We start from the raw sequence: 12,943 nt of genomic DNA, 5'->3' as shown, positions 1-12,943 counted from the left end.
GGGCAATACTTACATCTTGTTTAAGGCGTCTTAGTTCTAAACTTTCTAGGCCCAGGATTGAAAGTCTAGTCTCATAGGGTCTTCTGTTGCGAGTGGAGGAGTGAAGGGCTCTTCTGGTGAAGAATCTTTGGACATTTCCAAGGGGGTTAATGTCTGAGATGCGATATGTGTATATTGATATATACCCACTAAAACCCTCACTGTGTATTGGACTAAATAAATAAATAAATAAATAAATAAAATTGATTGTCAGTGTTGCTTCCTAAGTGGACAGTTTGATTTCACAGAAGTTTGATTTACTTGGGAGTTATATTGTGTTGTTGAAGTGTCCCCTTTGTTTTTTTGAGCAGCCAGAGGCTGGACTCTCACTGAAGTCTCCTTTGCAGGAGGGTCTGTCTCAAGGTCTGTTACTAGAGACTGAAGCCAAACTTTCTCCAGCATAAACCCACCTGCCAGATAATTACTCCAGGAAATGCTGGAGTGATTAAGGCAAATCAAGCCAAGGACCACTGGCTCCTTCATAGACATCAAAAGAAACATTAAATACATTAAATAGGTTTATTTTGGGAGGAAACGATACCTTTCCCTGCACAAAGAGTCGCTTAGCTAGAGCAGCTGGTCCATTTCCTCCTCTGCCTCTCGCACAGGGGGGATCCGGCCCCTCCACCTCGCAGGCTCCGGCACGTAGGGATCGAAGGTCCACCTGGGAAACACCCGCTTGTACAGGGTCATCAGCACCGTGTCCTGGGACTTCAGCTGCCCGTCAAACTGGCACTTCATGTGGCCATGGGTTCCTGGCGGCCGAGAGGAGAGGGAGAGTCAGGGAGGGAGGGAGGGAGGGAGATCTGATGGGCTGCCCCCAAACCTTTCGCCCGCTTACCCAGAGGCTCCTTGATATGGCCGCGGCGGCCCCACTTGGTCCGGAGCTCCACCGGTTTGAACCACAAGACGTCCTCTGTTAAAGGTGCAAAAAAGGGCGACAAGAATGATCAAGGAAGTGGAGCCCTTCCCTTATGAAACCAGGTTGCAAGGCCTCGGTCTCTTCAGCCTTGAAAGACGGCGTTTAAGAGGGGACTTGATCGGAGGGCATAAAATCATGCAGGGGAAAAAATATTTTCTCTATCCACCTTTTCTATCGCACAATACGAGGACGAGGGGGAACTCCCTAAAGCTCACAGGTAAGAAAGGGATGACAAATAAAAAGAGATATTTCTCCACCCAGAAGGTCCTTGGTTTACGGAATTCCCTTCCGGAAGAGGTCGTGACAGCTGTCAGCCTGGAGAGCTTCAAGGCAGGATGAGACAGATTCATGGATGCCAAGTGTATCCATGGTGGTGATTGAAAGGGATGTCCAAGTGCCGCCTCTATGTTGGTTGAGGCAGGCAGGGTTCCCTCGGGTCCCATTTGTTGGGGGTCAAGGGAAAGGGAGGGGTTGGCCTTCTCCTGCTCAGGACCCCACTGGACAATTGGTGGGCCAGCGTGGGACACAGAATGCTGGACTTGATAACCAGCATTTAACACAGAGTTGTTACTACAGCAGTCACAGAGAACATAAGAGAAATAGCCGAGAGAAGACTGTGCTTCTGGCTCCCTCTTGTGGCCATCCATAACACTAACTCTTAAAGCAATAGTGTTTCAATACATTTAAGCTTTGTTTTATATATACTGCTCAAAAAAAATAAAGGGAACACTCAAATAACACATCCTAGATCTGAATGAATGGTTCTCATTGAATATTTCATTCGCACAACTATTCCATTTGCACAACAGCAATTTCACAGAAGTTTGGATTTACTTGGAGTTATATTCTGTTGTTTAAGTGTTCCCTTTATTTTTTTGAGCAGTGTATATTGCCAAACCCAACTAGTTATGTACATAGTACTAACAACTTTACAGAGTGACATGTAGACAGGTGAGTCCTGCACTGTCCATGCTTTGAATGGGTCCATTTCTCTCAATGAAACCACCCCATCCCCCACCCCCACCCAGGGACTTTAGAGACATACCTCTGTTGAAGAACATGTAGCGCACAACGGCCTGCTTGCTGAAAATCTTGAAGGGGTGACCACTGAGCACCACTCGTTTCACGATTAACCGGTTGGGATTGACGCTGAGCAGGGAGCCCGTCGCTAAGAGATTCTGCACTCCTGCAAAGAAACACCAGTGGAACCCTGTGACTCCAGGGCCAGCAGTTGGGGTGATGGGGGCGAGGAGGCCAAGGCCTGAGGTTCTGTCCCGATCCCCAACTCACCGTCAGTCTCCTGCTTGAAGAGCAGCACCGAAGCAGGCGGGAAAGTGATGGGGGCGTAGATGGTGGCCACCACGGCAGTATCGGCATGGAAAAACTTCTCCAGCTTGTGTTTATCGGCTGCAAAGAGGGGAGGGGGGGTGGCACGTTTAGTGTGGGGCTTGACTGATAAAAGAGTATTTGCAGCTCGGGGTTGACCTGAGGGGGTCTTTTTGCTGCTCTCCGTTTGTTCTCGTGCAGGCGTTACAAGACCCAACTGTGCACCATCATCAGTGCAAGAAAGGGAGCGGGGTTTGTTCCCAGCTTACATGCATGTGGGTTGCGCTGTCAGGATTGATGGATGGATCTGGGTGATTAGGCTCTTTTCTGATTGATTGTCTGGGTTGATAGCTCCTTCGGGGGTGGGTGGGGGTTGTTTAGTGTTTGATTTCTGGCGTGATGCTAACCTTGGGGTTTAATCTAAGCACAAATCCTGATGTGAAGCCATTTGTCCTTTAAAATGAAAATAATTTCTATCTCGCACTTCAGAAAAGGCTCGCCCGGGGTCCCACAGGATTAGGCGGCATAGAAGTCAAATTAAATTAAAATAAAATAAATTGCCAATTGATCTCCTCACTTCCCTGCATTCTGAACTATTTACTCATTCATTCATTCAATGTTTTTAATGCCGCTCTTCTCCTTAGACTCAGGGTGGTTTACAACATGTTAGCAATAGGACTTTTGAACAGAGCCAGCCTATTTCCCCCACAATCCGGGTCCTCATTTGACCCCCCCCTTGGAAGGATGGAAGGCTGAGTCAACCTGGAGCTGGTGATGAGATTTGAACCGCTCACCTACAAATCTACAGTCAGCTTTAGTCGCCTGCAGTACCGCACTCCACCTGCTGCGCCACCCCGGCTCTTATGATTTGAGCTACTCACCCAACTGGGTTGGGCAGCTGATTCCCTGCCAATGAGGCCTATCAAGACCTCTAGTTTGAGTCAGGCTTGTCAAAAACTCCCTCCACCAAAACTAGGACCTTCGCCCAGCCCTGCCTCCCTCTCTCCCCATCCCAAAGACCCCTAAGAAGCAACCCCCCCCTACACACATAAAGTTTCTCCTCCCCCTCCTGGAACCTGCAGGGAGGGGTCCAGGACACAGCCCCCCCCACCTGAGGTGTGCTGAGAGTAGAGAGGGGAGGCCCGGAAGCGGCGGAATCCACAATGGACGATCACTTCCTCTTTGGACTTCACTGGCTCGCTGCATCCTGGGTGGCGTCTCAGCAGAAGGTTCAGCACAGACATCTGGAGAGCATCAAGAGGAGCAGAGGAATGAGAAGGCTGGGACCCTCACCGGCCCCTTTCAGGCTGATTCTGTTCTTCTGGGCCTTGAACCAGGCCTTCCTTGCCCCCCAGAGGGAAAATATATACCAGGGTTGCCCAGAAAGAAATGCACCACATTTTTTTTCTCAGCCTACAGTAATGGTACGAATGCAAAACTTGAGATCTACATTATTGGAATTGTTAGGAGTGTGTGTGTAAATTTTGCCTTTCTCCAGACAGACAGTGTAGCTGCAGCCCTGTTTTGAAATTGCGTCTGTAAGTGATGGACGTTACAAGCAGTCAGTCGTCATTCAATTTCTCACTGCGGAGAAAGAAACTGTTGGGAACATTCACAAACGTTTGTGTACAGTTGATGGAGAATCTGCAGTCAACAGAAGTACGGTTAGTCGCTGGGCACAGAAGTGAGGCCATTAGAAGACAGTTCGGTGATTCGCACAGGGCAGAAATGGCTTCAGGACCAGAACAAGGAGTGGCATCAACAAGGCCTACATGCCCTTGTGTCTCGCTGGAGGAAGGCCAGAGAACGGGATGGAGATTACGTGGAAAAATAATAGGGAGTGTAGAAGAAACATCCTTCTTTCTTGTGTGTAAGCTTCATTGTGTTCAATAAATAATGGTTGAAGGAAAAAAAGGTGGTGCGTTACTTTCTGGGCCACCCTTGTACATATGACGCTGCTTCTCTCCCTTGGGACTCACCTTCTGCTCATAGGGGAGTAACGTGAAAAGCACCAGTGGCTGCTGCCTCTGCCGGAAACTCTCCACAACCGAAACCGGGACATTGCAAAGGTGAAGAGTAACGTACCAGCCGACCTGTAGAAGGAGCAGGCAGGGAGGTCAGGGGAAACCCTGGCACCTCCACAGCACAGAAGTTAAACAAAGGTGGGTTAAATTCCACCTTTCCCAAAGTGCAGAAAACCCCTCCTCAAATACCAGGTTGATGGTAACGTTGGTATAATGGGCTTCATTTATTTTGTTTCCCCTCTAGAAATTAAACCAAAACCTATGTCATGTTTTATCGTTGTTTGTAATATAAAATTTGAAAATAAAAATTATTAAAAAGAAAAAAGAAGAAGTGGAGGGGGCCAACCTGAGCTCCCTCCGCTTCCTCCTTTCCCAACTGCCGGAAGACGTGTTTCCTTGTCCGGGAAAAGTCCTGGAACTGGAAGATGCGAGCGTAGTCCCTGGGGAGGTTCTCCTGGGGGTCCCAGGGGGACGTCCGGAAGCTCTTGAGTCCCCTGAACTTCTGGAACCTGCGAGAGAAAGAGCGGGGTCCTGCTACTGCCTCCAGCCCCTTCTGCCCAATGCCCTCTCCCCATCTCCCTGCAACCCAGCAGAGTCTCCCAGGGTGGGTCACCAGGGCAGTCAAGCCAGGCCTTGCCTCAGCTCCCATCACCCACCCACACACACACACGTGGTACCAGCTCCTCCCCTGAGGCTCTCACCGGACCCTGGCTGACACATCCCGCGGGGTGTCCACCTCGTCTGGGAACATCTCTTCTTGCCGCTCCTGTTGGTACTTCTCCAGCATGGCTTCGTCCCCTTCTTCTCCCTCCATTGCCTCCTCCGCCTGCTCCTCCTCGCAGTCTTCCTCCTCCTCCTCTTCGGAGGCAGCTTCCTCCTCACTGCTGCTCCCATCCTGGCAGAGCAAAGGCCGCCCGGGCAGAGGAGCGAGTGAGAGAGCATCAGGCGGATCCCCCAGGCCCTGCCCTGCACCCAGGCCCTCCTCCAAGGGGGCCATGTGGTCAGAAATAAGGTGGTTTCTGGAGATAATATTACAATGGTCTGTAACCATAGGAAAGGCTGATGTCAGCCATAAACAGTATGTAGCCATGGGTTTGATAACTGTGCTGCAACCTGATTGGCTACAACTTATATATAAGGAGTAACACCCTTGCATGGGTGTGGTTTGTGACTTAGAGGTTTGTTATAGTGGTTGGTGGTTTAGTGTTTAGTGGTTTTTGCAGTGGTGGATGTAATAGTAGCTGTGTGATAGTATTGTGATAGTTTGTTTAGAGAAACATTTTGCGACCAAGAAAAGTAAAATATATATTTCTACAAGCACTTAGGTGGAGGGGGGAACTGTGGCTGGTTGGTGGGGTCACTCTCCCCCCACGCTTGTCACATCCTGCACAGAGTCTTTGCCAGGCTGCCATTAAAACAATGTCTACTCAGAACAATTTTCTCTTGGCAATCCAGGTCATCAAATTAAAAGGAGGCAACATTTGATGGATGAGGAATACCGAATGGAAATAGCTTTGAATGATTGTATTGAAGACTGAATGTATATGATATTGCATGTCTGTAGGAGTGGAGAAAAATAAAAATAAAATTATACCCGAAAAACAATGCCCACTCCATTACCTGGGACATGGCTTCTTCCATCCCCTCTTCCTCTTCCTCCTCGTCCTCCTCACTGCCATCTCTCCATTCGTCCTTGTCCAGGATCCAGGCAGCCTGATAGGCCGAGGTCCCTTTTGGGACCCTCTTGGCCACCTTCTTGCTCTGCTTCAGACATTCTGTGTGTCCCCATAAAAAGACAAATAAGGCATTCCTCCTATCAGTGTAAAGCCATGATTAATAATAAGAATAAATAAATACTTTGTTGTACATTGTATGTACACGGCATACCCATGCAACAAAATTTGTATGATTCCAAAAACTAATCTCAACATACATAATAATCTGAAAGAACATGCCACAATTCCCCACCTGAACCATCCAACATCCACACAGCAGACCAGATAACACCGTCCAGAAGTTCACTGAGGGTGACCCCCTAGTACATTATTATGCTCTGGGATAAGAACTGTTCAGAAAACGTGTGATTATAGTAGCATTTAGCATTTGGACGTATATATCACTTCATAGTGCTTTATAGCCCTCTCTAAGCAGTTTACAGAATCAGCCTCTTGCCCCCAACAATCTGGGTCCCCATTTTCCCGACCTTGTAAGGATAGAAGGCTGATTCAACCTTGAGCCTGGTGAGATTCGATCTGCCAAACTGCTGGCAGCTGGTGATCAGCAGAAGTCGCTTGTAGTGCTGCACTCTAACCACTGCGCCACCGAGGCTCTGTAAGGGCCCATCCCACATAGAGCAGGGAATTCTTATGTCCTCCTTTAAAATAATAGACCATCTGCCTGGAAACCCTCTCAAGGGCAGCAGACTGGGGGATGGTCAGGCCAGGGGATCTGCTTAAGTACAGATCAAGAACCTGAGAGCCTGAAAAAGTCGTTATTGTTTTGATTGAGCCGCCAAAAGGAAGAAGACTTGAAAAAAAGTGAAGCCCAGCACGGTATCCTTAAAGCTTTATCTTAGTCATCCCAATTGTAATGCCTCTCGTCAATACTGTATACATAGCACTGTACTGAAATATAATATTTTGAGTTGTATAATACCATAATCCAGTCATAAGAATGAGCCCTTGAAGAAAAGGTTGAGAGGCAGGTATAGACGGACCCAACCCTCTCCATGGAATCGTGGTGAAAGTTGGCTAGGACTTTTGAGGGAGCATGGACACATTTATAGGAATTATAAGCTATAGCAGTGATGGCGAACCTATGACATGGGTGCCACAGGTGGCACACGGAGCCATTGCCCTAGCTCAGCTAAAGCAGGCATGTGTGTGCTGGCCAGCTGATTTTTGGCTCACACAGAGGCTCTGGGAGGACGTTTTTACCCTCCCCCGGCTCCACGGAAGCCTTTGGAGCTGGGGGAGGGCAAAACACGAACCTACTGGGATCACCAGAAGTTCAGAAACAGGCCGTTTCCCATGTCCAGAGGGCTTCCGGGGGGGGGGGGCTGTTTTTGCCCTCCCCGGGCATTGAATTATGGGTGTGGTCATTCGTGCATGTGCAATAGTGCGCACGCACACTCTTTCGGCACCCGAGGGAAAGAAGCTTCGCCATCCCTGAGCTACGCTCTGCCTCCTTAAGAGTTCCATCTTAGCCTATGTGAATCCAGCCTGCAATTAAAATCTATGGCTAGCAGCACATAGCGCATAAACTGGAGAACCCGTTGAAGGAAACATGGCTTGGGACGGGGCTCCCCATATTTGCCACTTGTGGACTTGAACCCCCAGCATTGGCCGGCTGGGGAATCCTTGGAACTGAAGCCCACAAGTCTTTCAAAGCAAGAGTTGCCAAGTTGGCTCAGGGCCCCCGGACCAAGTCCCGCCCTTTCCCAAGCCCTCTCTCTGACTGACCCTCGGCCTCCTTCAGCTCCTCCTCCGAGGGCCAGGTCTGCTCCCCTTCCATGGGATCCAGGGCCACTTCCGCCTGCAGAGACTCCTGCTTGGCACAATCGGCCTTGCTCAGCACCTTCACGTCTTCCTCCATCTCGGTGGTGGCGGCGCTGCTAAGGTCACCCTGCAAGAGGCACGAAAGAGCAGATCAGGCCACGCCCCCTTTGGGGGAGGAGCATCTGAGAAACGTGAGAAAATGTTATTTTACTGAAAGAGCAGTAGATGCTTGGAACAAACTTCCACCAGACATGGTTGGTAAATCCACAGTAACTGAATTTGAAAATTCTGGGATTTTTTTTTTTTAAAGGTTTTTTTAAATTATTTTAAATATTAGATTTGTTACATGTTGTTTCATTATTGTTGTTAGCCGCCCCAAGTCTACGGAGAGGGGCGGCATACAAACCTAATTAATATAAATAAATAAATAAATAAATAAATAAATAAATGAGATCCATCCTAAGATAAAATACAGGAAATAGTAGAAGGGCAGACTAGATGGACCATGAGGTCTTTTTCTGCCCTCAGTCTTCTATGTTTCTCCCTCAGTCCCACCTGTTTCTTCCTGGCTGCCAGCTGTCCTCCTGGGCACTTGGGGTTCAGGACAAAGGGGTCTGGGGGAGCATCCATCTGACCCATCTGGAAGTCTCCGTGCCCTACAATGTGCACCAGGGAATTGACGTTCAAACTCCGACCCCTCACGTAGCCAGACACCTTCAAGGTCCCCACCGCGGGGCTGTCGGCGCTGGGCACAAACTCGGCCGCATCAGCCAGCAGGTGAGCCCGCCGGTCTCGGAACGCCAGGTGCTGCTGTTTCTGGCTGCCCAGGTGCTGCAAGAGCAGCGCAGATTCCTGCTCCGTGGCGAGAGGGAAAAGCTTGGCTCCGGGAAACCGCTTCTCGGTAACCTTGGTGAGCTTTTTCCGGTAGTCGGTTTGCTTCTTTGGCGGCTGCTCAGCCACACACTGGACACCAAGCCCTGCGGGGAACAAAAGGAAGTGGCTAGAAGAAATGACCAATGTAGAAACTGAATGTGCACCAGAGTTCTTTCTACCAGACATTATTAGAAATCCGTATAGAATAGAATAGAATAGAATTTTTATTGGCCAAGTGTGATTGGACACACAAGGAATTTGTCTTGGTGCACATGCTCTCAGCGTACATAAAATAAAATATACATTTGTCAAGAATCAAGTGGTACGACACTTAATGATTGTCATAGGGGTCAAATAAGCAATGAAGAAGCAATATTAATAAAAATCTTAAGGATATAAGCAACAAGTTACAGTCATACAGTCAACATGGGAGGAAATGGGTGAAAGGAATGATGAGAAAAACTAGTAGAATAGAAGTGCAGATTTAGTAGAACGTCTGACAGTGTTGAGGGAATTATTTGTTTAGCAGAGTGATGGCGTTTGGAAAAAAAACTGTTCTTGTATCTAGTTGTCTTGGTGTGCAGTGCTCTGTAGCGATGTTTTGAGGGTAGGAGTTGAAACAATTTGTGTCCAGGATGTGAGGGGTCAGTCAATATTTTTCCTGAGAAAAATGTTAAGTATTTCATGTTACACATTATAATGACTGCATGAAAGCCTACGCAAAAAAAATGGAAAAATCCACAGATCCCCAGCGACAAGGAGATAATTAGACCGCTTAACTATGGAGCTGAACGATCAAAAGGACTCAGATTACTATGCTACTTCTGTCTTTCGTAAACTACTCAAGACTCATTTATACCGCCAGGCATGGGGGACTTGAGATAGCTCTTCCCCCTAGGCCATTACAAGTCATGCATAGTATGTTTGTGTGTATGTTTGGTTTTATAATAGGGGTTTTTAGTTGTTTTTTATTTTTGGATTGCACATGTTGTGTTTATTATTGTTGTTAGCCGCCCCGAGTCTGCGGAGAGGGGGGGCATACAAATCCAATAAATTATTATTATTTATTATTATTACTTGGACGAAATGGTACAACTAGATACAAAAAAGGGAAAACACAAATCAACAATAAGTCACAGAATATCATAAAGGTACAAATGTAAAAAATGAACAATATATCAATGTAATGTAAATATATGGATGTTAACCCACCTGAAAGTATTAGAAAGTATTATTTATTTATTTATTTATTAGATTTGTATGCCGCCCCTCCCCACAGACTTAAGATGTAAATGTCAAAAATCATTAAAAAAATATTTTTTATAAAAAGAAAGAAAGGCTTGCTTGACTACGGACAGTTGGAGAAGTCGGCCTTTCCTCTGAATCCTCACCAGGACTGTTATTAGCACTAGCACTTAAGGCTTATATGCCACTTCAAGGGCCGCTTAGAGAGGTCCATCATGATCACAACTATCAGCATCACGGGCGCAACAATCTGTGGCTTCAAGTTTACCAACCTTGGAAGGATGGAAGGCTGAGCCAACCTTGAGCCGGTGAGGATCAAACTGCCAAACTGTAGGCAGTCAGCAGAAGTCGCCTGCAGAGCTGCCCTCTTATTGTGCCACCATGGAACAGTGTAATGAGAAAAGAGTAACAACAAAGCAGCAGTAGCAATTATAGAGCATCGGGGGAGCAAACTCATTTAATCAGAGACCCAAATTTAGTGTCAGGGAGCAGATATTTCAGATAGCTGACAGAGCCGAGCTTGCACAGTGGGTCAAATGAGGACCCGGATTGTGGGGGCAAGAGGCTGGTGGCTCTGTTAAAAAGTGCTATTGCTAACAGGTTGTAAACTACCCTGAGTCTAAGGAGAAGGGCGGCATTAAAAAAAATCAATCAAACAAACAAACGAACAAATAACTAGGTCAGTTATAAAAAAAGCATAATTCCCAAGTCCTAAAAGAAGACAAAACTAGGAAAGAGGGGGAGAGGGAGGAAGAAGGAAGAGGGGAAAGAGGGGGAAAGAGGGAGGGTGTGAAATGTAAGAGGAAAGCAATTAAAGAGATATGTTTATAATATTTTAGATAGAAATACATTACCATGAATGTTCTGATGATATGTTATAGTGTTTGTTTGGTGAAAAAATAAAAAAATAAACCTTTTTATATATTAAAAAAAAGGATTAGTGTACAGCCAAACAGCTTGTGTCTTACTGGATGGATGGAGAAACAGGCTGCACTGGTCACTAGACTCACCATAGCTGGGGAGACCCTGGGCAAAGATGCAGGACAGGCAGTGGTCGCCCACAGCATCCCAACCCTCTTCAGCATCCAGCAGGAACAGGAGAGTATCGGCTACTTTGGCAAGATCCAGAACCGCATGAAGGCTTCCTGGAGAATAACCATTGTGGAAGTTACTACTGTCTGAAATACCCCGGGGAAAATGCTGGCAAGACCTTAGACCTAAAAAACGAGGCCCTCACCTGCATCAGCCACCACAAAACGCCAGCGCAGCTTGGAGCGGGGACACAGCAGGGCAAAACCAGGTGGGCCCCCCTTTGCTGGAAACACAAGCGAATCCTGGTTACTCTGGAAAAGGTTCAAGGCTGCTTGAGGATTGATCTGGGCATGCAGTGGCACCAGGACCATCAGATGTGGGGGGCCATCCTTGCGCCCCAAATTCCGCTTTTCTTCCAACACCTGCAGAGAGAGGAAAACCAAGGTAGGTGAGGCTCCTCCACTCGCCAAGCAAGCGGCCCAGATTCAGCTTCCCTGCTCTCTGCTGCTGCCGACTCACAGCCTCCTGGTGTTGCCGGCGGAGCTGCCAAGCCCGGTGCCTGCGGTCCTGTTTCGACCAATTGCGGTTTATCTGACGAGTGAAGGTCTTGACTGGGACCCGACCTGGAGAAAGAAGAGGGAAAAATGGCAGATTTTCTGGCTTCCTGCCTGCCGTTCCTTCTTGGAAGACAAAAGCAACCTTAGACTAGAGAGGGAATTTCCAAGCCTGGCAACTTTTAAGCCTTGTGGACTTCAACTTCGGGAGCGCCTCTTACCGTATACCTCCCAGCGACCAATAAGGGCTCACAGGGCTGGCCTTCTCCAGGTCCCATCAACCAAATAATGCCAAATGGTGGGGGCGTGGGGAAGGGCCTTCTCTGTGTTGGCTCCAGCCCTTTAGAACCAGCTATCCCCCGGAGATCCATAAACTCCCCACCCTATTAGCCTTCTGCAAAGCTGTCAAGAACTGGCTTTTCTGGCAGGTCTGGGGCCACTGACTGAATGAGATAACATCTAGATGCAGCTATGTGAGATATTGAGAGAGATGTATGGCTTTTACTAGGGTTTTGTCATTATTTTTTAAATTGGTCTCTTAAATATTGTTTTTATTTGTTGTAAGCCGCCCAGAGTCCCTGAGGAGTTGGGCGCCATATGAATTAGATTAATAAAAAAGGAATAAAACTCCCAGGATTCCTCAGCTCAGCCACGTTGATCAAAGGACTCTGGGAGATGAAGTCCACAATGAGTTCTAATCTGGACTAGATAAAGTAATAAAGATACATGGTTTGCTTTGAGATGTAAATAAGAATATGACGGTGTGTTCTCTTTTTTTCCCCCTCTTTTTCCCTCCCTTCTTTCTTCTCTTCTGTACTGGTATGTTTTCATTGTTCTTTATTGTTCTGTTTGAATTGTACCGTTGTTTTATTTGTGAATAAAATTATTTATTATAATTATATATCTACATCTACACGTCTATATTTATATCTATCTATATCTCTATATCTCTATATATAAACACACACACACGAGTTGCCAAGAGGGGACCAGGTGGGCGTTTCGGCCTTGATTTTCCAGAAGGCCTCGACCTCGACGACCCCCAGGCGACCGAGAGGCTCTGAATCGGCCCGGGTGGGATAGACTGCTCCTGGACTGGAGGCTCTCTTGGCCTTCCACCCAGACTCCCTGCTTCCGCTGCCCCCCTTCCGCACGCTCACCTCCCTGCCTCCGGGCGCTGCTCACGCGGTGCTTCCCGGCCTTGTGCGGCTTGTTCTGCTGCTTCCAGGAGCCCGCACGGTGGACGGCCGCCTGCTTCGCCATGGCAGGGCCACTAATTGTCGCGCCAGAAGTGACGCTACTGAAGTTCCGGATTCTACCGCTCTAGGATGCGCTTCGCTGGGGCCGCTGCCTCTCTCCTATTGGCCAAGGCGCTGACGCCAAAGGCGGTGGCCGGCCTCTTCTTCCCTCCATCCCAAGCAGGGGACGCAT

At 47.8% G+C, this 12,943-nt stretch overlaps 1 protein-coding gene across 1 annotated transcript; it reads right to left on the bottom strand.

The window, feature by feature from the left end:
- Positions 1 to 544: 544 nt before the first annotated feature.
- Positions 545 to 12,887, bottom strand: TSR1 (TSR1 ribosome maturation factor). Its single transcript, XM_070765090.1, has 15 exons — positions 12,673 to 12,887; positions 11,478 to 11,581; positions 11,164 to 11,380; positions 10,937 to 11,071; positions 8,364 to 8,785; positions 7,773 to 7,935; positions 5,932 to 6,086; positions 5,013 to 5,206; positions 4,658 to 4,820; positions 4,267 to 4,380; positions 3,399 to 3,531; positions 2,252 to 2,368; positions 2,007 to 2,147; positions 881 to 955; positions 545 to 794 (listed from the first exon to the last, which is right to left on the bottom strand). Exons 1-15 carry the CDS (start codon positions 12,773 to 12,775, stop codon positions 607 to 609), a joined length of 2,424 nt encoding a protein of 807 aa, XP_070621191.1. The 5' UTR covers positions 12,776 to 12,887; the 3' UTR covers positions 545 to 606.
- Positions 12,888 to 12,943: the final 56 nt, after the last annotated feature.

Source organism: Erythrolamprus reginae, chromosome 12, assembly GCF_031021105.1.
Source record: "Erythrolamprus reginae isolate rEryReg1 chromosome 12, rEryReg1.hap1, whole genome shotgun sequence".
NCBI classification, from domain to species: domain Eukaryota; kingdom Metazoa; phylum Chordata; class Lepidosauria; order Squamata; family Dipsadidae; genus Erythrolamprus; species Erythrolamprus reginae.
Note: the sequence above shows the minus strand (reverse complement) of the source record. Positions and strands in the feature narration are given on the sequence as shown.

What these genes read in the sequence shown, in the direction of transcription:
- TSR1 (XM_070765090.1), bottom strand. Translation starts at nt 12,775, where the DNA reads ATGGCGAAGCAGGCGGCCGTCCACCGTGCGGGCTCCTGGAAGCAGCAG. An exon ending in TACTCCCCTATGAGCAGAAG is followed by an intron (nt 3,532 to 4,266) that starts GTGAGTCCCAAG and finishes GATGCTCTCCAG; the next exon opens with ATGTCTGTGCTGAACCTTCT. An exon ending in CTTCAAGCAGGAGACTGACG is followed by an intron (nt 2,148 to 2,251) that starts GTGAGTTGGGGA and finishes GTTTCTTTGCAG; the next exon opens with GAGTGCAGAATCTCTTAGCG.